The sequence below is a fragment of the Cryptomeria japonica genome, chromosome 11 (assembly GCF_030272615.1).
Source record: "Cryptomeria japonica chromosome 11, Sugi_1.0, whole genome shotgun sequence".
NCBI lineage: Eukaryota > Viridiplantae > Streptophyta > Pinopsida > Cupressales > Cupressaceae > Cryptomeria > Cryptomeria japonica.
The window spans coordinates 590,767,313-590,792,802 of record NC_081415.1 but is presented as its reverse complement, the minus strand read 5'-3'; the positions used below and the strand labels follow the sequence as shown (position 1 = coordinate 590,792,802).

At 37.4% G+C, this 25,490-nt stretch overlaps 1 protein-coding gene across 1 annotated transcript in view; it reads left to right on the top strand.

The window, feature by feature from the left end:
* Window positions 1–1,104: 1,104 nt before the first annotated feature.
* The window catches only part of LOC131077333 (IAA-amino acid hydrolase ILR1-like 5), a 32,001-nt gene continuing 7,615 nt past the window's right edge, over window positions 1,105–25,490 (top strand). Inside the window, exons 1-2 of the mRNA XM_058014811.2 lie at window positions 1,105–1,925; window positions 2,054–2,179. Of these exons, the coding sequence (XP_057870794.1) occupies window positions 1,563–1,925; window positions 2,054–2,179 (489 nt within the window). The 5' untranslated portion in view covers window positions 1,105–1,562. The remainder of the gene's footprint in view (window positions 1,926–2,053; window positions 2,180–25,490) is intronic.

Sequence of the window (25,490 nt, the reverse complement as noted above, 5' to 3'; positions counted from 1 at the left end):
TCATCCTTTGTGTTGTTCTTTATAGAAACAACAACCTTGTTTTGTTGCTTATTAATATAAAAAACAATCGAAATTTTATTCCAATATCTTCTATTTTCCCTAATTTTTACTTTTATTAACGATTTATATTGTGACAAATAATTGATCAAAGTCAATATATTTTTTTTGCTATTTATTCAAAATTATCCAAACAAAATGCAATTGGATACTATTTATAGTTTTATGTATCTATTTATTAATACATAATTCAAATTTTGTTAGAAAATCTTCTATTTTTTATAATGTCTAAATTGTTTAATACATACACATAACAAGTATAATATTAGTTTTCTCCATAACACCTTATACTTTATCTAGGCATGCTTCAAATTTTTAAAGTTATAATTGCTTTAAAACAACAAAATTATATATTACTATAATTATCAAAATCTACAACCATTGATACATTGATTTTGTTCATCTATGTTGTGCATTACATTTTACAATTTCTTTCAAATATTCTAAATGATTTATTCAACCATTTCACTTCAAACTCACTACTAATAAAATATTTATTATTATTTAAAAATATTTATTATTAAATATAAATATTAAATATTTTCATAATTTGATATCTCTCAACGTATCTTAGATTTTTGTAAAATATAGATATGCTAGTTTTATTAACCTAAATAAATCTAAATAAACATGAAAGAAAAACCTATACTAAAAAATAAAACTCAAAAAAATTGAATTATAGACATTATTTAATCAAATTAAAAAAAAAATTTAAAATTGTTCCCTTACAGACACAACCCCATTAAAACCTTGTGTAGTTCGAGAGAATCTCTCTTCTAACAACACTTCAAAGTTGCCAAGGGTGTGCTTTCATGGAGAGGCCCACAGTAGAACATTTCTTATGTTATTGGTCGAGTGGTTCCTTCATACCTCCTTGGATTATGTTACGGTGTTTTGTCTTAAACCGTGTCTAATAAGGAATGATGTAGATTCGTTCCAGACTGATTAGGTCAGCAGTTCAGCCTCCACCTTTGTTGTAGCCAATGACTATTTCTCGACTTAAAACTTTTTCTCTGTGTGGAGTATGATTCCAAACCAGAAGGAGAAGAGAGGATGAGCACCCATACATCTGGAGGTCCCCACTTAACAGGGAGGGGTTTATTTTTCAAATTTATTTGACTTAATAAGCAATTGGACCCCTCAACTTTGGCTACTTTGCCGGCAAAAATATTCATATGGTGTAGCCGACATGTAAGTCAATTTCCCAGATTATAACTGATGCTCTAGCCCGTATTCACATTGCTCTGAAAAAGGGTCCCAAAAACTGAATTCATGAAATTACGGGAGGGAGTACTAACAATGGGAAGAGATGCAAAACAGGGAAGTTGATTTGACTTCTTGCCTACACGAAATTGCAAAGCATTTATTACCCTGTTACACGACTTAAAACAACCCACGTTTTGTTTATGAGACACGAGTTCCATTACTACCCCAGCCCAGATTGCGGTGATGACAAATATAATGAATTGTCCTCATTCCATTTTGAAGAAGACTAATTAGCAACCATGACAATCACTTTGGCTCTCCCATCGGTCACTGTAACCATAGTCTCTGTTTTGTTACTGTTGGTTTTTGCATTGGGTGTGCAAGATGACGGTTACACATCTATGGAAACTTATGGCGAGGGGCTCATGGATGCCGCTAAGAGCGATATTCAATGGTTGAAATCTGTGAGGAGAAGAATTCATGAGTACCCAGAACTCATGTTTGAGGAATATAACACAAGTACCCTTATCAGAAGTGAGCTGGATAGAATTGGGGTGTCATATGAGTGGCCGTATGCAAAGACTGGTTTGGTGGCTCAGATTGGTTCTGGGTTGCCTCCTGTTGTTGCTCTCAGGGCTGACATGGATGCTTTGCCTATACAAGTATATGCATACATACACACCCTTGCTTGCATGTCTTAAAAATAATGGCAACCATGATAATTTATGTAAGGAATTAGTTATTTCGCTTATTTATAATGCTTGTGGGGGGCTCTGTTATGTATACCCAGGAGCAAGTGGAGTGGGAGCACAAGAGCAAAATTGCCGGAAGAATGCATGCCTGTGGGCATGATGCACATGTCACTATGCTTCTTGGGGCTGCCAAACTGCTCCACCAACGGAAGGATAAGCTTAAGGTTAGTTCAATTTGTTTTTGTAAATTAGTATCTGGCTATTAGAAAAGTAGTTACAGAAAGTATTGTTTCAGATGGGTAGAAACATCTATGACAAGTGTAAGAAGTAGACCAGGTATACTTGGCTTTGGCACCTCTGTTGTGAATGTATCTGCATCTGATGAACGCATCTAAACGATCTGGGGACTGTCTGTTGGCTAGTTGTGCTGGGTAACTAGTAAATTAAATCTCGCTTCAGAGTAGTCTGGTTTATGCCTCTGCTTCTGCTGTGTTTTACTGTCTCATAGAATTACAGATTTCACATACACAGAAAGAAAGATGAATAATGTTTTTCGGCAACATGTGCGAATTAATATTTGTACAGCTAATTCTGTATTTTTGGGAAGGAAAATGCTCTTATTTTTTGAGCTAGTGGCTTAGTTGCAGAGCACCCTAGCATGTCAATTAATATTAGGTCCTATGTTTGACTCCTAATTGGTCGATGGAAAATCAAATGGATGAGCAGCTTACGAGTGCCAAACAGACATGATTTGCTTGAGGGTTAATAGGATGACTACGAACAAAACATCAATAGCAAAGGGGTTGGGTAGCTCAGTGGAAAAGTATCCCACTTGGTAATGCGAGGTCACATTCAAGTTATAGCTGATCTATGGAATATTATTTAACAAATTGTTGTATTGGACTCTCAGGAACTCTGACAGAATGCCCAGACATAATAATGGACCAGTGAATTCTGTGTCATCATTTGGACCATATTTTGTTCGATTGATCTGCCAATTTGGCTGATTTTTTTGAGATTAGTGCATGTGGGATTTATCTTAATTCTCAGGAATTGTGTCTTAAAGTTTTTGGTCCGCACTAACTTTAAAGCAGTTTCACACTGATCTACATAGTATAATGTACTGTTAACTTGGCTGGGGACTTGACAAACATTTTTACAGCATTGATCAGGTCTACTCCTAATAAATTGTGCTTCAATATCATACCAAGGTTTTGAAACAGTGAGGAATGAGGATTCTATAAGAATCTTGTGTAAAATTTAATTTGAGGTTGCTCGTCCTGATTTTGTGAATTTATCAGGCTTTGGTCTAGCTAATTATGAATCCTTCAGAGTTAGATAAATAATATTTTATTAATTCATTGGAGCACTGGTATAGCCAGCTTTGTAATTAGGTATAATATCCCTATTTAGTGAAGTCTTTGAGTCCCTTTGATCAATTAGCAAAGTCCCTGAAACATTGGAGATCTTTGCTCCCTCATTGCATTAATATGGTGTTGTGGGTTGTTGTGGGAATGTGGAGATTTTTGGGACTGGGGACAAGGATGAAATGTCCCCGGCCAATACCCTGCTGCTGCTTGCAGGGAAGGACCTCTCAAGGGCATCCCACTTGCAGGGGATGTTGCAGGGAACCCTGATGGCCAGTGGAACACTTGGGTGTCCCTCAACCATACTGGGGACACCAGGGTGTTCCCATGCTGAACAAAGATTGTCTATGTCATGATAACAATTTTGATTTCTGTCAAAGCTTTGAACAAACAGACAACATGATGGCATGTGCAAATGGTTGACCTTGGAAGAAAGAGGGCATGTTTACACTATATTGAAGGCAAAATACGCTATTAAAACAGGAGTTGTCATATTTGTTTATTTGGATGGGCATTCTCTTATCTAACTTTAGGAAGTTGGTGATAAAATATTTCTTATTTTGTACATCACTGACATCTTGCTTAGTAGAGAGTGGAGGAAGCAGATTGGGTTGGGCGGTAGTGGATGTTATCAAGTATTTATAGATGTTTACATTTATGCTGACTGCCATATGGTGTTTCTAAAAACAGATGTGAAAATCAATTAAAAAAAATCAGAATGACAATATTCCTGTCTTCAACTGCGCAGCTCTAGCCTCTCATCATTTAGACTGGTAAGATTCCCCAGCTTGACCACTATTTCTCCACAGAATGAAGATTTAGTCAGAGACAATGATGATTTGGTGTTGGAAAAAGCATAGGAATTGCAGAGAGGACTTCTATTTATAATATTATAAGATATTTATTATTAATTGCCAATTAGTATAATAATAAATATTAATCTAAGTTACCGGTTCGGGTTCGGATTCGGGTACGGATTCGTGGATTCGGCAAAAAATAATAATTCTTGGGTACGGGTACGGGTTCGTCCGTACATATATAATTATTTAATTATATATATACACACATATTATATATATGTTCAATATATACAATCCATACAAAAGTAAAATATACAATGTGACTTTCCATACAAAAATCATAAATCATAAATCATAAATCCATAATTGCCAATGCCAATAAATATTCATATATTGCAAATGTAATCAGTAAACTAATAACTAAAGTCTAATATCATATTCATAATTTGCAAAAAAAGATAATATTCAAATTTCAAGTCTTTTTTAAAAAGTCATAAAGGGGCGAATTAGAGTTTTATTATAAAAAAACTATTTTAAAAAGTCTTTTTTTATTGTTTTTTTGACCCGTGGGCCCCGTTTTTGGGAACCCGTGGCCCTGCGTTCACGCAGGTCCTCCTGGGTTCGACCTGGGTTCCACCCGGGTCCTTCCCAGGTGGCCGGGTTCCCTGTGGGTCCTGCGACACAGGACCCATAGGGAACCCGGCCACCTGGGAAGGACCCGGGAGGAACCCAGGGAGAACCCGGGGAGAACCAGGACCTGGACCCAGGCCAAAAGGGGAAGAACCGGTATCTTAGATATCAATTAGTTTAATTAATAACTACTTGTTAATAATATTCAAATTTTATATGCATGACCCTTAGGCTTTAGCTTCAATGATATATCATTACAATCAGGTCACAGTTTTGAGCCTTCTTTACTCATGGTGCAGGGGGAGGGGGTGACTTGTATGGACCCAAGGCATTAGTAGCTTGCCTTGTCATTATGTGAGAGCCAAAATGGGACTAATAAACCAAGCTTTGTGTCCCTAGGCTACCGATACCCCTAAGCTATCAAACAAAAAAGCATGTGTGCGTGCGCACGCGTGTGTAGTGTGTCAATATATAACACATTAGATTTGTGCTGCCAACTGCTAATGGCCCCTTGGTTCTCAAAACTCTTCATCCAGTTCCAAAACTCCATGGAAATTTTGAGTTCCTTAAGCATTGATATGGTGGTGTTTACGAATTTACAAATAACACATTAGATTTGTGCTGCCAACCGCTGATGGCCCCTTGGTTCTCAAAACTCTTTATCGAGTTCCAAAACTCCATGGAAATTGTGAGTTCCTTAAGCATTGATATGGTGGTGTTTACGAATTTAATGAAGCATTGATATAGTAAATTCCTCAAACTTCACAGGGTATTGGTACAATGACCCATCTCTTAGGGCTTTGTTATTTGCGAGGTGTTGACTTTAGAGGATTGTTACATGATAGAGTCTTCATTCTTCATTCATTTGAAGGCATTACTTGATGAAAATCTTTATAAGGCCAAGTTTTATGGTGGATCCATGCTATAAAATAATCTCTTAGTGCTTGTTGACTTTTTGTTTTGGATGGTGGGGTAGACATTCTTTTAGATGGTCGAAGAGACAAGTTGGCTAGAGTCCTACGTAAGTGATGCCTTCATAGTAATGACTATCAATTAATATCACTAAATTATAATTTATTTTTCGCTTCTAATGTTTCTGATGGTTTGGTACAAGTTTTATATTATGATGTTGTGTATAGATGTCTAGAAGTGTGTAATGTCCCACCCTCTCTTGGACACTAGATATTTGAACAGTAGAAGAAGAACACCTGCTTGTTCTTTAATTAGATTAATAATACTATATGTCTTTTTGAATGTGATCTTTCAGAACTAGACAGAAGTTGCAGAAGGTGTGTTTCTTTTTTGTTTTGAAGAGTCTAGCTTAGTTATGGTTTTGCAACATATATAGATAATAGAATGAATAACCAACTGAAAATCAACTTGTGTACAAGTCACTGAACTACTGATTTTTCTGATTTTGTAAAGGGTGGCCAGCTTGTAGTCTGAGCCTTACAAAAAATTGAGTTAAGCATACCCGATTTTGGAATCACTATTGGTTGTTGGTTGAGGTGTCCAAGAGCTTGCTGATGACCAACTTGGAACTGAGTTAGCAGCCAACCAAGTCATTCAGAAAATGATTTGCAGAAGCTCCTTCAGTGATGACTTTCCACTCTTTTGATGTTCCCTTGTTTTGCCACAAGTAGTTCACCAGTTCACACCAAATTTAATATGTATTTTTTCTCCTACTATTTCAAAATTGCGCTTGAATTGTATGGCCAGTCAAGCAAGCTGGTTACTCAGAAAATTGATGATAAATCACTTGAAACTCCTAAATCCCAGTGCTGAAACCTGGTAAAACTTTCTTCTTGGGCAGCTAATTCTTTTCCAACTTGAGCATAGCAAATTTGACCTCTTAAAAACCTTCAAAATGCCTAGGAAGGGGTCGGCTAGGCAAGCATGCAGGTCACTCAGAAAATACGTTCCAAACACCTTCAAAACTTGAGTCTTTTCTGTTGCACACTACAAACCCTCTTCTCTACAGCCCTAACCCACCATGTGCAGATTGGAACTCTTTGGATTCTTAGTTTGTCAAGAAAGGGGGCGGTTGGTAGCAAAAGCACCTCACTCAGATTTTCTGTAACTTTCCAACTCTTTTGAAGCACAATGAGACTCCTGTATGGAATCTCTCTCACACACCCTAAACTGATCTCTCACAGTTGCAAATATGAAGTTTATGAGGGGCTACGTCCTCACAAGCTTGCAAAAACCCTAAGGTTGTATAAGCTCCTCAATGAGGAAGAAGTAAAATCAGCAAGCATAGAGAACAAATGAGTCTCCAATGATCTTTAAAACCTTTCCTCAAGTTGCCCTAATTAGGGTTCCCAAAAGTACTACCCACTTCTATTTCTGAGTTGGGATTAATTAGACTTTAATCCACTCTTAGCTGTCCTTAGCCTATTTTGTCTTTTCCTCATAGGCGTCCTCTTCCTCTTTTTAACTTACTCTCTCACTAGAGTTTGGTGTAGACTTGGATAATAAGATATTATTAAGATGTAATCCACTTGGCTACCAACCAAACATCTATTGCCTTGACTCTCCCAATTGATGTCCTCTATCCCTTGTCAGCCTACAAGGACCTGTTGATAGGCTAACACTTAACTAAAATGGCCTAAGTGGAAGGGGACATTACAAAGTGGTAGGGTACATATGTTAAACACACAAATATATTGAAGGGAGGGGGGGGGAGAAGGGAGAGGATGAATCATTATATACTAAATATCAACATCAAATCCAATTCATCATTAGAATCATTTTGGATCTTGATTTAACATTCAAGTAGCATTTACTTATTTTTCCTAAACAATTAATCAACTAATTAAATAATGAACATAAATACACATCCACGCAAGAGAACACCAGATATGCGTGGAAACCTAGGAGGGAAATCCGAAAAACCATGGTGACGATAGTTGCTTGGAACTATTGTCCAAATCTAGCCTCGCTAAGAAATATGTAACGTACAAATGTTTATGGGCACCAACCCACCAGAGACACCTATCCCCTAAAACAATAATTGAGCATCAACTCAAATAATGAGGCATCGATCCCTAATACAGATAAGATGGGAATAACATAGACCTTTCAGACTTAGACTGCACCATTAGTTAGATTTGATCTGCTACAGAACACTTTCTCAATGTATATAGGATCTGCAACTTGATTCACACACCCTAAATCATCTATACTAAATGAATAAGCAGCTTGCACAATTCTTACACCACTCACAGAACTCTGACTACAATTGGAATGAATCTGATTTACAATATATATGCATTTCGAGGATAACTACATTATTATGTCAACCTGAAATATATTTACAACATTCGCAAGTCGGCCACCAACAAAGTCCTTAAACAATTGTGTAATAGTCTCGCTCCTAAAGCCCACACGTTACACTAGGAGTGAGGACATACTATGTGTTACTTAACACAAACTCCACTAGTCCCAAACTACCTCCACACACTTCATCCAGTTGGTGCATGTTTCCATCCTCTAGTGCATTCTTCCAAAACAATAGCACAATCAACAACTAACATCTTGAACACTCTGTCATTTCTAACTCTCTGTCCTCTTGACCAAATCCTCTGAAACTCTAGAACATGATACTTCATATGTAGTTTTACTTTACTTCCAAACTACAAGCCATAACTATCACTTGTAGTAGAATGTAGAGCCAAACACCATGATAGTGCAACTGAGTACACATACAATTTTTTAGCAACAAACCTTAGAAACCAATTGCAAATACTGCTAGATCTTAGATAACAATTGAAACAAAATTGAGATGATACTAATGGCATGTTGCAAAAGATATGTCCATCAAAGCTTGACCCTATTCATCCAAAACATATAAGCATTGATATTGTCATGGCAAAAGTAATTACAACAACCTTCCAAATATTTTGACATCAATGACTCTAATGATGGCACTATGACATGCACCTTTGACATCAATGATAACATTATAGGCAACAATCTCCCCCTTTGTTATTGATGACAAACCACAAAACGTTCCCCCTATGATAGATACTCTTCTCAATCATACTCTTTCAACAAGTTTCGTCAACAAGCATTTTGACATTATTTCTTCCCCTTTGAGATCAATGGCAAAGAGTCATTGGAAGCATTCATTTGAAACCTCCTCTTCCCTTGTCTGGAAAGAAACATGCATTGATACACCATGTATTTCAATGCAAGACCACCAAGCTTACTTGTGTTAGGGAGTTAACACTCCCTCTAAGTTTGTGCTTCCTTTAAAACATCAAAATGGAGAGAGCTCTTTATTTCATCTTCTACCTAAAGAACTCAAATGTATTATCATACTCTTCCTTTTTGTACCATAGCCAGCTTTCATCATGTTGTCCCAATAGGCATTCTATTTCCTTGATCTCATTTAAATCCTCACATTTAGTGTTACAATTGTTCACTCCATTCTTGCCAGAACTTTCTCCTTTGAAGTGACATGCATTTTGGCTTCCTTTCTCCCATTTTGACATCAATGGCTAAGGGTCTTCTATTACCCCTATTTATATTTCCACAAGACTACCAAGTCTGCTTGTGGTAGGGAGTTAGGACTCCCCCTCAACCTGTGTTTCCTCTTGTTTCAAGAGGAGGGAGCTACCACCCCAACTTTTGCCTAAGATACTCAAATGTCTCCTTAGGAAGGTGTTTTGTAAAGATATCAATAATCTACTCCTTGGTCTCAACATATTCTAACATTACTTCTTTCTCTACAACCTTCTCTTTCAAAAAGTGATACGTGATTGTAATATGTTTTTTCGTAGATGCATTACCAGATTCTTTGAGATGTATATAGCACTTGTATTGTCACAAAGAATAGGAATGGGCTCATCAAACTCAACTTCCATTTCCTTCAGATTTTGCTTCATCCAAAGAACCTATTTGCAACAAGAATTTGGTGCAACATATTCCTCTTTTGTTATAGACAAAGATACTAAGTCCCATTTTTTGCTTAGCCATGATACAAGGCTCTCACCAAGGAAGAAATCTTTGGCATTTGTACTCTTTTGGTAATCAATGCTTTTGGCCTAATCTGTGTTTGTGTATGCTATCAAACAAAAGTTTTCACTTTTGGTATACCATAGACCAAAATCCAATGTAGCTTTCAAATATCTAAATATCCTTTTAATTGTCTTTACATGAGTTTCCTTAGGTGTTGTCTAACCATAACCATTGCTTGCATTATATCAATCTAGAAGCAATTGCATACAACTAACCTATACAATGTCTGATTTGTTGAAGTAGACTCATCATCTTTGCTCAATTTACAACCAGTTAGCATGGGTGTACTGACCGGTATGCAATCTTTCATCTTAAACTTGTTGAACATTTCCTTTATTTATTTGGTTTGAGATATTATATGCCTTTTTCTAATTGAGAGATTTGTAAACCAAGAAAGAAAGATAACTCACCAAGCATTGACATTTCAAATTCCTTTTGCATACCATTGAGAAATTCCTTGCACATTGCATCACTACTACCTCCAAAAATAATATCATCCATGTAAACAACAACGATCAATAGTTGATTACTTTCAGTTTTTATGTGGAGGTTACTATCTACACTACCTCTGTTGAAGACTTGTTGCAAATACTTATCCAATTTTGAATACCATGCTTTGGGAGCTTGCTTGAGTCCATAGAGGGCCTTCTTCGATCAGCATAAAAAATCCAGATTTTTTGAAAGTTGAAAGCCTTCTGGTTGTTCAATGTATTCTTCTTCCTCTAACCCTTCATTTAGAAATGCTGATTTGTCATCCATCTAATATACTTTGAAATTCTTGAATGTTGATAATGCAAAAAACATTATGAATGTTGATAATCTTGTTACCGAACCAAATGTCTCTTCAAAATCAACTCCTTCCGCTTGAGCATAACCTTTGCATACAAGGTTGACCTTATTCTTGATCACTTTTCCATCTTCATTCAATTTGTTTCTAAAAACCCATTTGGTACCTATGAGATTGTTGTCCTTAGGTCTTGGAACTAGCTCTCAAGTTTCATTTTCCCAATCTAATTTATCTCTTTCTCCATTGTTTCTAACCATCCCTTTTCTTTGCTAGCTTCTACAAAAGTACTGGGTTCTATTTTTTATGATAAAGCAAAGTGTACCTACTCATTTGCTTTCTCAATCCTTCTTCGGGAATGAACTCCACTATCTTTGTCTCCAATGATATGATTTTCAGAGTGGTTCTTCTAAATATATTTGGCCGGAATTTTTGCAGTTGTATTTTCCAATCCACTTATGGTTAACTCATCTCCACTATGGAATGATTCATTACAGTCATCTTCATCTAGAACTTCACTTGACTGTATTTTCTCATCAATGCTCACATTAGCACTTTCTACAATCCTCCTTAATCTTTTATTATAACATCTATAAGCCTTGATTCTCATAGAGTAACCAAGATAGATGCCTTCGTTAGATCTAGAATCAATTTACCCATATTTTCTTCATCCTTTTTGATATTGCTTTTACTTCCAAATATCTTGACATGCCTAACAGATGTCGATCTCCCTTTCCAAAGTTCATCTGGTGTTTTAGACTGGTTGTCCTTGTCCTAATTTAAATAATAACTTCTCTCCTATACAAGTCTGATAACTTGGGTTGGCTTAACATTATTCTTGCCATCTCTATTATAGTCATGTTCTATCTTTCTACTACTCCATTTTGTTGAGGAGTCCAAAGTGTAGAATATTGTCTTCGAAAAAACTCTTAATATCTGTTAGAGGTAAATTTTCCGCCTCTATCTGATCTTAAACATTTTATTGCCCTACCTATCCCATTTTCTACCATTGCTTTAAATGCTTTAAATTTTTCAAAAGCTTTTGATTTCTCTTTTAGAAATGCAATCCAATTCATTCTAGAATAATGTTATATCCCCTACTAGATATAGGCTAGTTTAATAATAATTAATCTATTTCAATACATTTATGATTTAATTTGATTAATTAGGAGACAATTACTATTCTTATTATCTGAATCAAATCGTTATTTCAATGCTACAATGTAATTATTTCTTAATCAAGAAATCATGAATGACATAAGTAGGATTAAGGTTTGAGACATACCTTATGTTAAATTAGTATAGTGTTGTGAGAACAACCTGCACCCAAAAAGAAAAGCAAATAACTACATACATGTTCAATTATAATTAGACCTAATTCATTCTAATTCAAAAACAGATAAAAATTGGTATATGAGACACGAGAGGGGTTGCACGGGCCCGTTGTCTACCAAGTCCAGGGAATGGTTGCTTCTAATCTCCTTGCTAGACTTGGCGGCCCATGTTCCTTGCTGTTCAAGCCCATTATCCATACACACAGCATCTTGCGAGTTCAGCATGGAGAGTGCAATCTGGTTCCTTGACTTCAAGGATCCTTATGACCACTTGTGAGCCCCTCGTCACCACTGGATTACACCTCAAGCCTCTTCCCACAAGATGCAGCAAATAGATTGAACCACTTCTTCAAGTCCATACATCTCTTATGGAATATAACAACTTATAAATGTATATGTATATTCCTCTAATTAATGTAGTTTGCTATACTAACATTATTGTTATGCTCTCATACTTTATTATATATATAATAACTATTATCAATCCTTATAAAATTCTGCTCCTATTTTGAATTATAAATTGTGATTAATTCTAACATAATTCTGCTTTATTAATACATTACAGCTTAACTTTATTTCTCATTAATAGCTTAAAAATCTTCAATAATGAATTGCTTAAATTATTAAGTAATGCCACATACCTAGCCGTATGCTGTTTGCAACTATAAATCAATTTCACTGAATGTTTGAGAGCCAGACTTATCGCTACCCTTTCTTGTAGTTGGAACAATTGTCCTATATACTATTTAATGGCAATGAAAGTCATGTTGCTAAAGACATGACTCTTGGCTGTTCATAACTGCCACTTTCCTTGTACCCTTTCACATCTATTAGCCACTGATTATTCTCTTAATTGATTCGCTGTCACATGATAATAAACTGTGCATTCCAGGTATCAGTTAGATTACAAACTAATCAAATTATCATTACATTATTTGCAGTTAGGTGTTTGTCTTAGACAGCAATTCTGATCTCTATATATATTTGTTTTATGCTCCCTTGGGTCTGCCAATGCATATTCTCATTTCACAATAAATTAATATATTGTCATAGAATTCGGACTGTTCTGCGATTGATTGTAACCTTGCTTGTATTATTATTCTTCTCGCTGATTGATATTATTCCAAACGTAATGCCCTATCCTTTTTCCTCCTCTTCTACCACCCTCATGTCTTCTTCATATACCCCTTACTTGGTGAAGACATGGCTTTTGGGTGGGGTCCTTTGATGAGGAGTGGCATCTCCTCATCTTCTTAACCGCTGCAACTTAATTATTTGTTATTCCCAAATACATATGATGTTCCTGTCTTCTATTAACGGTATTCATGGTGAAAGGAAATATGCATTTGACGCAGGGCAAGACAGTTGTACATCAAGTCGGGGACATGACAAATAATCATCAGTGAGCATTATAAAATACCTGTCACCTTGTAGACTCTTTGTTCTCATTGGTCCACACAAATCTGTATGATCAGATCTAATGGTTTTGTAGTCGAATGCTCCTTGGTTGGAAATTTGATTCTTGTTTGCTTTCCTTCATGATATGGTTTGCAGCTAGTAGATGGAGGCTTCCTAATCTTAGGCATGTTTTTACTGCACCTTTTTAACTAATCCTTACAAAATCATTAAAATTGATATGTCACAATCTTCTATGACAAAGCCAACTTTCTTCCCTTTGTATAGCTAAATAGTTTTGTCCATTGAATTCACAGAGATGATACAAATCACTATCTACCATGCTTCCTTCTACAATCAATTCACCAGTGCTAGTTTTCCAGATCTCACATCCATTTGCATTGAATGAAAGGTTGTAACCTTTATCACACATTTGACTCACACTTAGAAGATTATGTTTCAAACCTTCTACATACACGATAGGTTTTGGTTTTTCCACCATCAAGACTCAAAGTACCCTTACAGGTAATTTTTGCAATTGAGATGTTACCAAGTGTCACAACTACTTCCTCAAACTTTTTGAAGTTCATGAATCTGCTTTTGTCTCCAGTCATGTGACTTGAGCATCCGCTATTAATGATCCATAAATTCTTCTCCTTGTAAGCATGAAGTGCAATCTATGCAACCATGGATCTTTTTTATCTTTGCCCTTGTAGCTTTCTTTTCCAAACCTTCTTTGTTTCACTCTTCTGATTTGTTGAACTATTTTCTTTTATAACCAGCTTAGGAATATTAAAAAATGTACTCCTATAGTGTCTTGCAATATGTCCAAAATTGTTGTACTTGCGACAGACAATTTTGAAATCAAATAAAGGTGCAAAAACATTTATGCTCACAAAATTTTTCATTCTTGCAAGAACCCTTGTACATTGTTACATGATAGAGTCTTCACTTTGCATCATTCATCCATCTCAAGACAGTAGTTCATGCAAGCACCATAAATCTTTTTAGGGCCAAGTTTTATGGTGGATCCATGCTGTAAAATAATTTCTAGTGCTTGTTGATTTCTTGTTTTGGATGGTGGGAGAGACAAGTTGGTTGGAGCCTACATAAGTGATGCCTTCACAAGAATGAGTATCAATCAATATCACTAAACTATAAGTTCTTTTTGGCCTCTAATGTTACTGATGATTTGGTACAAGTTTTGTATTATGATGTTGTGTATAGATGTCTAGAAGTGGTATGATCCCTATGATATTGTTAGAAAAAACAATTGAACTTGGTCCCAACCTCCTCAACCGTGGCCAACAATATCAAGTAGATTACTAACTAAATTGAAGATGCTGCAAATAACATGGGAAGTTTCCAAAACAAATCATATGCCCAAGTTCTTGGGGAAAATACCAGATCTGAAATGCAAAACTCAAGGGAGTTGTCCAAAATAGAATTGTTATTTCAAGAACCAGTATACATTGTACAATCAGATCATAATAGGAGGCTTTTTTTAGGGATTAATAATAATCATGTGCTTGTTAATGCTTAAACTAACTTTGCTACATTATTCATCAATCTTGAGCGTCTTTTTTGCCACTAACGTTACTGAGAGTCTTGAGAGTCTGCAAAGGGTAACCCAGGGAAGGTGAGAGGGGATGATCTGATAAGGGATAACAAAGGTCAGCTTGTTGGAACTTTTTCCGAGAACTTGGGATATCAAACTAACAATTATGTTGAAGCTTCAAAGGCTTTAAAAGGGATAAACTTGGCCATTCAATTTGGCTTTAACAGGATTATTATAGAAGGGGACTCTGAAACCATAATAGACATGGTAAACTCTAAAGCTATCCCTCACTGATCCAATAGTAACATCATTGATGAATCAAACTAAAAATCATGAAATTTGAAGCGTTTAGAGCTTTTCACATATTCAGGGAAGGTTACTCTACCACAGACCTCCTTGTAAATTTAGGGGGACAGGTTGAAGGGGTCAATGTTTGGAATGGCATCTTGGAGTCATAGAGCTCCTAATCTATTTTCCTTTACATGCATTGTTGTGACCATCTTTTGTTGATGGTGAAAACACATTGATTTCTTGGTCAAATCTCTCACAATCTTGTTGTATAATTTAAATAAATAGATGCATTGTGATTTCACAAATGAATCACTAAATCATGTGTATTTTTTGAGAAGTGAAGTACCTTTGACTAAAACTACAGATATGCAAGTGCACCAGTTCACAACATGCTTTAACACAAATTATGTGTAATGTCCCCTTCTCAGCAGTGATCAATTCAGTTGGTCGTTAGCTTATTCTGGAGGCTCGTAAGCTAGTCGTGAACAATAATTAGGATTTCCTATTTTCTAGGAGGATGTTTTGGCAATTTTGGTGGCTTGCACGTTGGATTTTTACAATTTTGATTATGGATTCCTTGTGGGTTTTCAGAGAGCTTCGCGATGGTGTGGCATGCAACTGAATCTAAGGACTTTTCTTGACTCACTATTTTTAGTAAGTTGCGACGACTGCTTAAAATGTGGTTAAAATCACTTTGGAGACACTATTTTTAGCAGTATGCTATTTATAGTAAGTACTATTTTTGGTAGTGCTATTTATGGCAAGTTTCAGTGGTCCAGTTCAAAGGCTATTTCTGGCAGTGTAGTTCTCAATACTTTTGGCCTTCAGCTCACTATGGCAGTTGTTCAGTACATGGGAAAATTTATTTTTAATATATTTTAATGCCCCCTTGGCCTAGGCACGTGACTTATGTATTTCTGGTTATGACTTAAGGGGGCGATTTGAGGTGATGAAATATCATTTTTAAGTTGTAAGGTTGGGCGTCCATTTTTGACATATTTCATTAAAGATTTTAATCTTTAAAATGTGTAAAAAATTGTTGATTTTGAAAAGTAAATTGAATGAATGATTCAATAATCAGATGATTACATTGAAAGATATACACACGTATATATAGAGGTTACAAGACGATGTTCTATAATTAGAACATAACGTTAAAGTAAAAGATTAAAGAGCTAAAAGCTAAATTAAGCTTAAAAGCTAATTAACTAAAAAGAAAAAGGTAAATGCTAAATAAAGCTTAAAAGCTAATTAATTAAAAAGAAAAAGGTAAATGCTAAATAAAGCTTAAAAGCTAAATGACCATTAAACAAGGAACTAAATATAGGTGACTAAAATATAATTAAATATTCTAATACCCTCCCCTAATGGTCATGCTATCTATCACACCAAGCTGCCCTCTAAATTTGAGAAACTTTGCCGGGCTCAAGGACTTGGTGAGGATATCTGTAGTTTGATCTTCTGTAGGAATGTACTGTAGTATCACTGATCCATCTTCAACATTCTGGCGGATGAAATGACAATGAAGCTCGACATGCTTTGTCCGCTCATGGAAGACTGGATTTTTGGCTAATTTTAGAACCCCTTGATTGTCACAAAACAAGGGAGTAGGTCCTGGTTGAGACATTTGCATGTCTGCAAGCATCCTACGTAGCCAAATTGCCTCACATGCTGCCTTAACAGTTCCCCGATACTCTGCTTCGGTCGAGGAAAGAGCTATTGCCTGTTGCTTCTTGCTGGTCCATGTGACTGCACCTGTACCCAAGCTGAAAACATACCCAGAAGTTGACTTTCTGTCATCAACACAACCTGCCCAATCTAAGTCTGTAAAACCAACCAGCCTAGGATCTTTGCTTCTGCTGTACAGAATGCCAAAATCAGGAGTGCCCTTCACATATCTAAGCACATGCTTTGCTGCAACCCAATGTTCAACTTTTGGGGCTGACATGAAGCGAGAAATATAGCTCACAACATAACTGATGTCAGATCTAGTGGCGGTGAGATAGATGAGGCTGCCCACTAGTTGCCTGAATGAAGACTCATCCACTATAGGTGAATCTGATTTGGCTAATAATTTGAGCCCTATCTCCATAGGTGTAGATGCAAGTGTACAATCTTGCATTCGAAACTTATCTAGTAGGCTCTTGGCATACTTTGACTGAGAAATGAATATGTGGTTATCAGTCTGCCAAACCTCTACACCGAGACAATAATGGAGAAGTCCCAAATCTTTCATATCAAAATGCTGACACAAATTCTGTTTGACCTGCATGATCAGATGTGTTGCATTGCCAGTAATGATGAGATCATCAACATAGACTACTAGAAATAGAATATCATCACTAGTATGGTTGACATACAAATTGGGATCTGAAGGACTCCTCTGAAAGCCTTGATCAATCAAGTACTTATCAATTTTGATGTACCATGCACGAGGAGCCTGTTTGAGGCCATAGAGTGCTTTGACTAGTCTACATACCTGGTGTTCCTTACTGGCAACCTTGAAACCTGGAGGCTGCATCATGTAGACTTCTTCCTGCAAGTCACCATTGAGAAAGGCACTCTTGACGTCCATTTGATGGACTTTCCATCCAAATTGAGCTGAGAGAGCGAGGACAAGCCTAATGGTACTCATCTTGGCTGTGGGAGCAAATGTCTCTTCATAGTCGATGCCCTCCTTCTGTGAAAACCCTTTTGCCACCAACCGAGCCTTGTACTCATCAAGACTTCCATTAGCTTTATACTTGACTTTAAACACCCATTTGCAGCCAATGGGCTTCTTTCCTGGAGGAAGATCAGGCAATACCCGTATTGTTTTTTAGAAGACTATGTTGCTCCGCTGCCATAGCCTTTTCCCATTCAGGTACACCTTTAGCCTCTGTATATGTTTGAGGCTCATAAATATTGTGAATGTTGGCCATAAGAGCAAAATTAACTATGTTGTTGGCTCTTACCTCTAACGGATCTACCCTCAATGAGCTCATCATCATGAAGATCACCAATGGTCTTGGCCCACCATTTAGGCCGGAGAGTAGAAGTACCAACATCTGCTACAGGATGAAGTGTGCCTGGAATATCTAGAGCAAGCTCCTCTGGATGTGGATCGAGAAGATCTTGAGGAAAGTCAGGGGGTGCAATGTCATGCCTGGGAGACCCCACAACTTTAGAATCAACTAAATTCCTCCCATCAAGTGGAGCTAAGGGAAGACGAACACCCATACTTATAGCCTTTGGAGGGTGATCCTCAGTGCTCAAATCAGTAGAGGAAGGCTGAAAAGGCCCTCTTTCTTCATCAAATACTACATCTCGACTGAATATGAGGTGACTAGTGTCTATATCAATCAGCCGATATGCCTTGTGGTTGTCACTGTAGTCGATGAACATCAATTTCTGACTCTTTGGATCCAGTTTGGTGCGCGTGGCATCTGGAATCCAAACATAAGTTGTAGAGCCAAAAACTTTCAAATGACTGATTTTGGGCTTCCTGCCAGACCAAGCTCCCTCTGGAGTCATCTTCTTAACGGCCTTTGTGGGAGACCGGTTCAAAAGGTAGAATGCAGTGAAGACCACTTCCGCCCAAAAGTGTTTAGGAACATTTCTATGCTCCAACATAGACCGAGCCATCTCAGTGACTGTACGGTTTGTGCGCTCAACAACACCGTTCTGCTGTGGGGTGTAAGGTGTGGTAAGCTGATGCTTAATGCCATGTGATGCACAAAAGTTGGTGAACTCTATAGAACAAAATTCCCCTCCATTGTCGGACCGAAGAGTGACTATCTGACAGCTAGACTCTTTTTCCACTAAGGCCTTAAACGTTTGAAACATGGTGAACACCTCTGATTTCTGCTTAAGAAAATAAACCCACATGCGTCTGCTGAAATCATCAACAAATAATAGAAAATACCTACATCTAGTGACTAATGGAGTGTTCATGGGACCACAAATGTCTGCATGAACGAGTTGCAAGACCTTGGATGCTCTCCAAGCGTCTCCATCTGAAAACGGAGTCCTATGCTGCTTTCCAGCTTGACACGCTCCGCAAACTCCATGATTCTGAGTTTGAATCTCAGGTAATCCTACGACTAGATCCTCTCGAACCAACTGAGAGAGATAGTGGACATTGAGATGCCCATATCGCTGATGCCAAAGAGTGTTGATGGAAGTACTCCTAGCTGCCATGGCGAGCTCCTAAGAACCAGTAGAATCAACAAGTCTATAAAGACCATGATCCTCAACACCAACTGCAACTGTAGTGTGAGTCTCCCTGTCAACAATGCTACACTTGTGCAACCCGAAGACGACATCCAGTTGTGGTGAGTGCTGCATAATCTGACTGACTGACAGTAGATTGAGCTTCATACCAGGTACAAAGTATACATTGAGGAATATTAAATCCCTCCCACCAGATGAAATCTAAACGTTGCCCTTGCCGACAACAGTATACTCTTCACCTCCACCAAAGATCACTGAATCAGTGAAAGGCATGTACTCTGTAAACCAATCCCGACAATGTGTGAAATGTCGAGAGGCTCCAGAGTCAATGTACCAGGTTGATGATTGAACATCATCAGAGGAGGTTTGGGCCATGAACGCATAGAAGGCAGATTCCTTCTGATCAGGATGCGTGGCAGAATTGGCTTTTTGCTTGGACCCTCCCTGTTTGGATTGCTGGGATGCTATCAATTTCCGGCAATCTTTCACCAAATGGCCATATATATGACAGTAGGAACACTGTAAGCTCTTCTTTTTGGAAGACTGCTGAGTTTGACCTTGACCTTGTCCTTTCTGCTAGAAGGATGGAGCTTTACCCTTGTACTTATGCGAAGCTGAGGCTGTGAAAGCCTGTTTAGTGGATGAACTAGCGCTGCTTCCAAACTGTTGCTTCCATCGATCTTGTTGGAGCAGCTTGTTGCAAAGATTAGGAAACTTCAAAACAACATTAGTAGAGGAGATATTGAGCGTATCAATGAAATGCTCGTAGGATCTGGGAAGGCTTTTCAGCATGATCACTACCATATCCTCTTCCACTATGGTTCGGCCTATAGCTTCTAACTGATCACCGATGTCCTTGATCTTCGTAAGATGTGCCTGGATAGATGACTTCTCATCCATCATGATAGAAAACAACATATTCTTTAGAAAGAAAGCTCGGCTCTTGTCGGACGTTTCATGAAGATCCTTCAAAAGATCCCAGATGTCTTTTGCTGTTTTACCTGAAGGCACCTGTGGGAGTTGATCATCTGTGACGGAGAGTTTGATAAGCATGACAACCTCTCGATTTTTCACATCATGTTTGTCTTGATCATCACCTGTTGTTGTAGGACGAGATTCCTTGCCCAAAACAAGTTGATCAAGGCAACGATACTCAAAGATGGTAAGCATACGCTGTTTCCAGGTGTTGTAGTTACGGCCATTGAACTTCTGACTGTGTTCCATCATGATGTTGGTTAATGATTCTATCATGGAAATCGAAGTTGATCGAGGTCAACTAAGTGAAAGCAAGAGACAAGAATCTGATTTTTTAACAAATCAGAATAGAAACAGCTGCTGAAAAAACTGAAACCCTATAGGAGAATTCTGGCACGAATTTCGAGGTTTGGAAGAAACCCAACAATTAAAATTTTCTGCACACTTAAAACAGCATAAATGGTGCCAAAAAAACAGCAAAAATCCCAATGTCCACAGAAATAGCAGAAATTCTTAACTGTTTTTAAATTCCAAGGCAAATTTGCTAGCACAAAAATCGAGGCATGGAAAACGAGGCACCCAGAAAAATCTGAGACCAACCCAAAAAAGCTCTCGAAAAACCCACCAAGAATATGAAAATAGAATGCAGATCCGACAGCTCAAAAATGAAGGCACGGAAAACGATGCACCCAAAAAATCTGACGATGACCCAGTTGAGGTCTCAAAAAACCCACCAAGAATCTGCAACCAAAATAAAATTTCGACTTGAACTGAAGGGTCAAAACCCTAGTCAAAAATTGCAGAAACCCTAGGAAAAATTTCAACCTACAAAAAAAAAACTGCCCAGGAAGAGAAAAAAATCTGCTTTTTAAAAAAAAAAACAGTTTTAAAAAAAAATCTCTTCAATAAAAACTTAGAAAAATTTTAATAACAAAAATTTTCGAAATTTTTAATTTCCATGCTCTGATACCATGAAAAATAAATTGAATGAATGATTCAATAATCGGATGATTACATTGAAAGATATACACACATATATATAGAGGTTACAAGACGATGTTCTATAATTAGAACATAACGTTAAAGTAAAAGATTAAAGAGCTAAAAGCTAAATTAAGCTTAAAAGCTAATTAACTAAAAAGAAAAAGCTAAATGCTAAATAAAGCTTAAAAGCTAATTAATTAAAAAGAAAAAGCTAAATGCTAAATAAAGTTTAAAAGCTAATTAACTAAAAAGTTAAATGACCATTAAACAAGGAACTAAATATAGGTGACTAAAATATAATTAAATATTCTAATAGATTTTGGCGTCCCCTTTGGAGGAATATGTGACTTTAATTAAGTCAAAAATTATATTATCTTGGGCGTCCAAAATGGCATTTCATTTCATGTGATTTTGTAGGGAGTTGAATTTGAATTTCAAGAAATCTTTCTCTTTAAATACAAGGCTCTACTCATTTGGGCATCCATGAATATTTTGTAACGAAGTGCTACCGAATTTGTGTCAGACTTGTGCTTCGAAGTTGAGAGCTTTCTAGCTTGTGCTAGTTTTATGCTTGAGAGATAGCACCTAGCTGATTGGAGAGACTATTTCTCATTCAGAGGGATAGATTGAGCTATGTTGAGATGGATTTTATTGTTGCATTTTTCAGTTTTCTAAGTGTTGGAGTGTTTTCTCATGTTGTTGGATTGTGTCATGGTTGTAGCAGTTATTCATTCTTATCTCTCTGCCTGATTGTTTGATCGTTCTGAGTAAGGGCTCATTGGATTCCTCTATGCTAGGCATCCTTTCTTGTTGAGTTTCATCATTTATAGTGAGGAACCTAATTTTTAAGGCAGATCGCCCCTCTCTAGGCAGGCCGTACCTTGCTGAAGTGACATTGGGAAGTGTGCATTTAAGTTTCAAGGCTATTTGGCTTAGTTTGTTGGTTGGAACTTGGGCATCCCCTTCCTAGCTCTCATTCACCATTGATTTGGAGCCATTTGGAGGTGTTTTGAAGGAGATATGGACTTCACAGTGCTGTTGGTCTAATTTTTGATAATGCTGATATTTTGTAGTCTGACAATATCTTGCAAAGTTGTCCATTGTAAGGCTGTATTCAGTAGTACTGAAACAGTTCATTTCATACTGGATTATACTTTCTTGTATTGTCCACTGCATAAGTGGAAGAGGTTGGCTTCGCTGTCTATCTCTATTTCATATCGTACTCTTGTCCTCCTGTTGAATAAGTGGTTGAGTGATAGTTTTGTTATTTGTAGTCCTCCCGTTGAAAAGTGGTTGAGTGATAGTTTCGTTATTCCTGTTAAGTCCTATGATCAAATTAGATAGACAGTAAATCAAATACAACTGCACAAGGTTTATCTTGGGAAAACCTTCCTCTTGAAGGTAAAAAAAACCAGCAACAAGGAGTCTCAATTACTTTCAATAATATGACGAGTTTTTACAATGAGATGCTTCACACTTTGAAGCTATGTGACAAAATGCATTCACCCTAGACTGCAATGAACAATTCGAACTATAGTATAATTGAAGACTGCTATATAGTGATCTCTTCTTTATTGGTCTTCCTTCTATATCAATTAATGTCCTTTGATGATAAGAGCGTGTTGCTGAAGAATGAAATCAGTCTTGTTATATAAGAACACTAACTGCTGTAGAAGAATATATGTCTGATCTGCTTTATGTAATAATCATTCGATACCTTTGGCGGATGGAGACCACATCTTATATACACCCGATATGTTCTTTTAATCATCACAACTCTTCCAAGAGTCGTCCATCATAAGCATCGTGTCTCTTCATTACACGTACCAAGGGTGGCCGGTTTTTGGTTATTAAATGATATCGGCACAATATATCTATACAACTCTTAATTGTTGTCTTTAATTGTTTTATTAAATCAACGTGAAATTGTCTTGGACAATTGCGTCGGTCCTAAAGGAGTCTGACATTAGCTATTTACATCAACACTCCCTCTTAGCTAGGGAGGGGTCCTTCTTGGTAACTAAGTCACGTAGTGACATCCACCATGGCTACTCGCAGAGGGTGGAACAAGGGCTGAAACCTCAAACTTCTCTTCACAGAGAAGAATGTACAACAAGGGCTAATACCTCAAACTTCTCTCATAGAAGAATGCATAACAAGGGCTAATACCTCCAACTTCCCTCACAAAGAAGAATGCTCAACAAGGGCTGATACCTCAAACTTCTCTCACAGAGAAGAATGCATGACAAGGGCTTGCACCTCAAACTTCTCTCACAGAGAAGAATACATTATAATACATATCAAGTAATCACTGATGCTGAGACTACCTCTCAGCAAGAGCTTCATTTTCCACAATTCCAAGCTTGTCTCGAAAATGCACAAATTTCACTTTCGCAAGAGGCTTGGTGAAAATGTCAGCCGTTTGTTCCTCAGTACAAATGTATCTCAACTAAACAACATTCCTTTGTACCATATCTTTGATATAGTAGTACTAAATCTCTACATGCTTCGTTCTGTCATGAAATACTGGATTGACTGAAAGCTTTACACAACTTTGGTGAGCACAATGTATGATGGTAGGCTCCAATGTGACCAAACAATCTTGCAAGGAGTTTACGAAGCCACACTGCTTCGCAAGTTGCTACGCATGCTGCAATGTATTATGCCTCTGCAGTGCTCAGAGCTACTGAAGACTGCTTCCTGCTACACCAGGAAATCATAGCAGATCCCAAGCTGAAGCAACAACCAGAAGTTCTCTTTCGATCAGTAACTCTCCCTGCCCAATCTGAATCAGATTATCCTTCAAGAATCAAGTCCATACTGGAAGAGTATTTCAAGCCATATCCAACTGTGCCACGCAAGTATCTCAAGATATGCTTGACTGCAACTAGATGTATCTGTCTAGGTTCACTCGTGAACTGGTTAAGTGCACTTACTGCTTAGCAAATATTTGGTCTAGTGTTAACTAGATACATCAGGGACCCAATCAATTGCCTATACATAGTAGGGTCCACAAGATTTGAACTAGCTGCAACTTCCCTTAATTTCTTCAAGTTAGTTTCCATTGGTGTGGATATAGATTTACAATTTGTCATTGCAAATCTCTTCAAGATATCGATGGTGTATTTTCCTTGACTTAAGATAATCCCATTGGGCCTCTGCCACACCTCCAACCCTAGAAAGAAGTGCATAAGTCCTAAGTCCTTCATCTCAAATTCTGAAGTCAACTCCTCCTTACATCTATCAATGAGATGATCTTCTCCTGTAACAAATAGGTCATCAACATAAAGTACCAAGATCAACATATCACCATTAAATACCTTGAAGTAAAGGTTTGGATCAACATCATTTTTGCAGAAACCCAAACCCACTAAGAATCAGTCAATTCTTTCATACCAAGCCCGAGGAGCCTATTTAAGACCATATAGGGCTTTCTTCAATTTACACACATGAGACTCTTTCCCATGAATCACGAACCCCTCAGGTTGCTCGGTGTAGACTTCTTCTTCAATCACACCATTGAGAAAGGCAGTCTTCACATCCATCTGATGCAACTTCCATCCCTTAACTGCTGCAATGGCAATGATGGTTCTAATGGAAGTATAGCGAGCAACAGGGGCAAATGTTTCTTCGTAGTCTATTCCCTCTTGTTGAGAGAAGCCACGAGCCACAAATGTAGCCTTGTACTTTTCAATGCTGCCATCAACTGCATGTTTTATCTTATACAACCACTTGGAAGATACAACAAACTTCCCTTTTGGTCTAGGCACAATATCCCACACATTGTTCTTGAGAATGGATTGATACTCCTCATCCATTGCATCTTTCCAAACTTGTTGTTTTGTGGCTTCCTCTACACTCGAAGGTTCAGACTCAATAAGATTACACATTAATGCAACATAACCAGAAAATCTGTGGTCTTTTGCTTTCTCTGAATGTTCCTCTAGGAGCGGCAAACTATTTTGCTTCCTGCATAGTGTTTCGCACCCAAAGAGGTCTCTTTCGAGACACAACAATATCTCTGGGCCCATCAGTGGGATCCAAGGGTTCAATTGGATCATTACTCACATCAAGTTCTGTAGTCTCCCTCTGAATCTCAGGAGCATGATCAACATCCATGTCTTGAGGAGTCTCATAATCTATCTCCATGCACGATCCCTTTGATTTCCTGAATGCAACATCT